Raw genomic sequence first — 1,471 nt, 5'->3', positions numbered from 1 at the left:
AGTAGATGAATATTGTTGGGACTGCTGAGGATCAGAGACTTGTGTTTGAACTCTTGATGGCTGATCTAGCTGGGGTGTATGAACAGTCGAAGTTGGTTGCTGCTGAGTTGGTGGTGTAAGGTCTGGCTGTCCTGTTGCTCCTTGTGAAGTTGCTGAGGTTGAAGGAGTTGGATGATTTGGTAAAGGCCTATCAGTCACAAATGCCCCGGCAAAATCCTCCTCTTGAAAGACACCAGTGTCGAATGGGAAAATGCCTGTGGAACGAAAGCCAGATTTTATATTTACTGGTGTTGCTGCTCTGTCCCAAGCAGTGGACATAATTGGGGCCAGATCATAGATAGTTGCTGGACGTCCGGGGTGCTGGAGCAATCACGTATTGAGTCCCTGATTGTAATAGGTCTTAAATGGGCCATAGACAGTTCTGTCAAGGGGTTAGAGCTTGTTTGATGTATGTGGAGGCAAAGTCAGGAGTATAATGCCATGTTCCCTTGCATAATCAATCGCCTCTATAGAGAGATGCGACTCATGGTTATCCATAATGAGCAGAACTTTATGATCCAGACTGCATCTAGAATTCAAGACAAAATGCTGTAAAACATTGAGAAAATTCTTGCTCGTCATCCACCCGCTGGGATGAACAAGTCCTGTGCATGCTGGTGGAACACCGTTCATCATCCGAGCTTCATCAAATCTCACTCGTGGAAATATAAAACATGGTGGCAGGGCATTTCCATTGGCACATATAATGCCAACCATTGTTACTAGCTCACCACGCTCACGTGAAGTTACCTGCCCAACTTGATGAACACCCTTCTGTGTAATAATCTTTGGTACTTTTTGAACAGTTGTGCATCCTATCTCATCCAGGTTATAGATGCATGATTCTGATAACTGATATCGCTGTAGAACCTCTTCTAGTTTAGTCTGAAAAATGCCAAGGTTAGTTCTATTAAAACTTGTCATCCGAGCCAGACTTGTTGCTTGTCTTTCAAGAAATCCAGTTAACCAATCTCTTCCAGCAGATTCATCCCTTGCCCATGATTCTGGAACACCAACTTTGTTAGCAACAGCATATTCATATGCCAGCCGTTTTGTTGTGTTGGTAGATAAACCATGAAACAGTTTAGAGGAGTCTTTTAAGTAAGTGGCTAATTCCTTTTCCATGTTTGGAGTTAGTACTTGTCTAACAGAGTAACTTGCTAATTGAAAAGTCTGGTCAACAATAGGCCTGGTTTTGGATCTCTGTACATAGTCATGAAGTGTGCTTCTAGGTACTCCGAACAGAGCAGCAGCAACCCTTACTGAAGCACCCTTCTCTTTAACTTCCATCAGTGCATTTTCAAAGGCAGTAGGATCCCGCTGTTTATCAGTTTTTCTCTTATATTTTCGGCCCATGCTGCAGGTCCTTGCATAGCCACTCACTCTAAAACAATAGAAATAATGGTTGTTATAATAATACCGTAGCTATCAT

The 1,471-nt window shown here is 42.8% G+C and overlaps 1 protein-coding gene across 1 annotated transcript in view; it reads right to left on the bottom strand.

Moving 5' to 3' along the window:
• Positions 1-432: 432 nt before the first annotated feature.
• LOC119590336 overlaps positions 433-1,471 on the bottom strand; it is a 1,433-nt gene continuing 394 nt past the window's right edge. The window contains exon 2 of the mRNA XM_037939010.1: positions 433-1,423. Coding sequence (XP_037794938.1) covers positions 433-1,395 — 963 coding nt within the window. The 5' untranslated portion in view covers positions 1,396-1,423. The remainder of the gene's footprint in view (positions 1,424-1,471) is intronic.

Source organism: Penaeus monodon, chromosome 27 (genome assembly GCF_015228065.2).
Source record: "Penaeus monodon isolate SGIC_2016 chromosome 27, NSTDA_Pmon_1, whole genome shotgun sequence".
Lineage (NCBI taxonomy): Eukaryota > Metazoa > Arthropoda > Malacostraca > Decapoda > Penaeidae > Penaeus > Penaeus monodon.
Note: the sequence above shows the minus strand (reverse complement) of the source record. Positions and strands in the feature narration are given on the sequence as shown.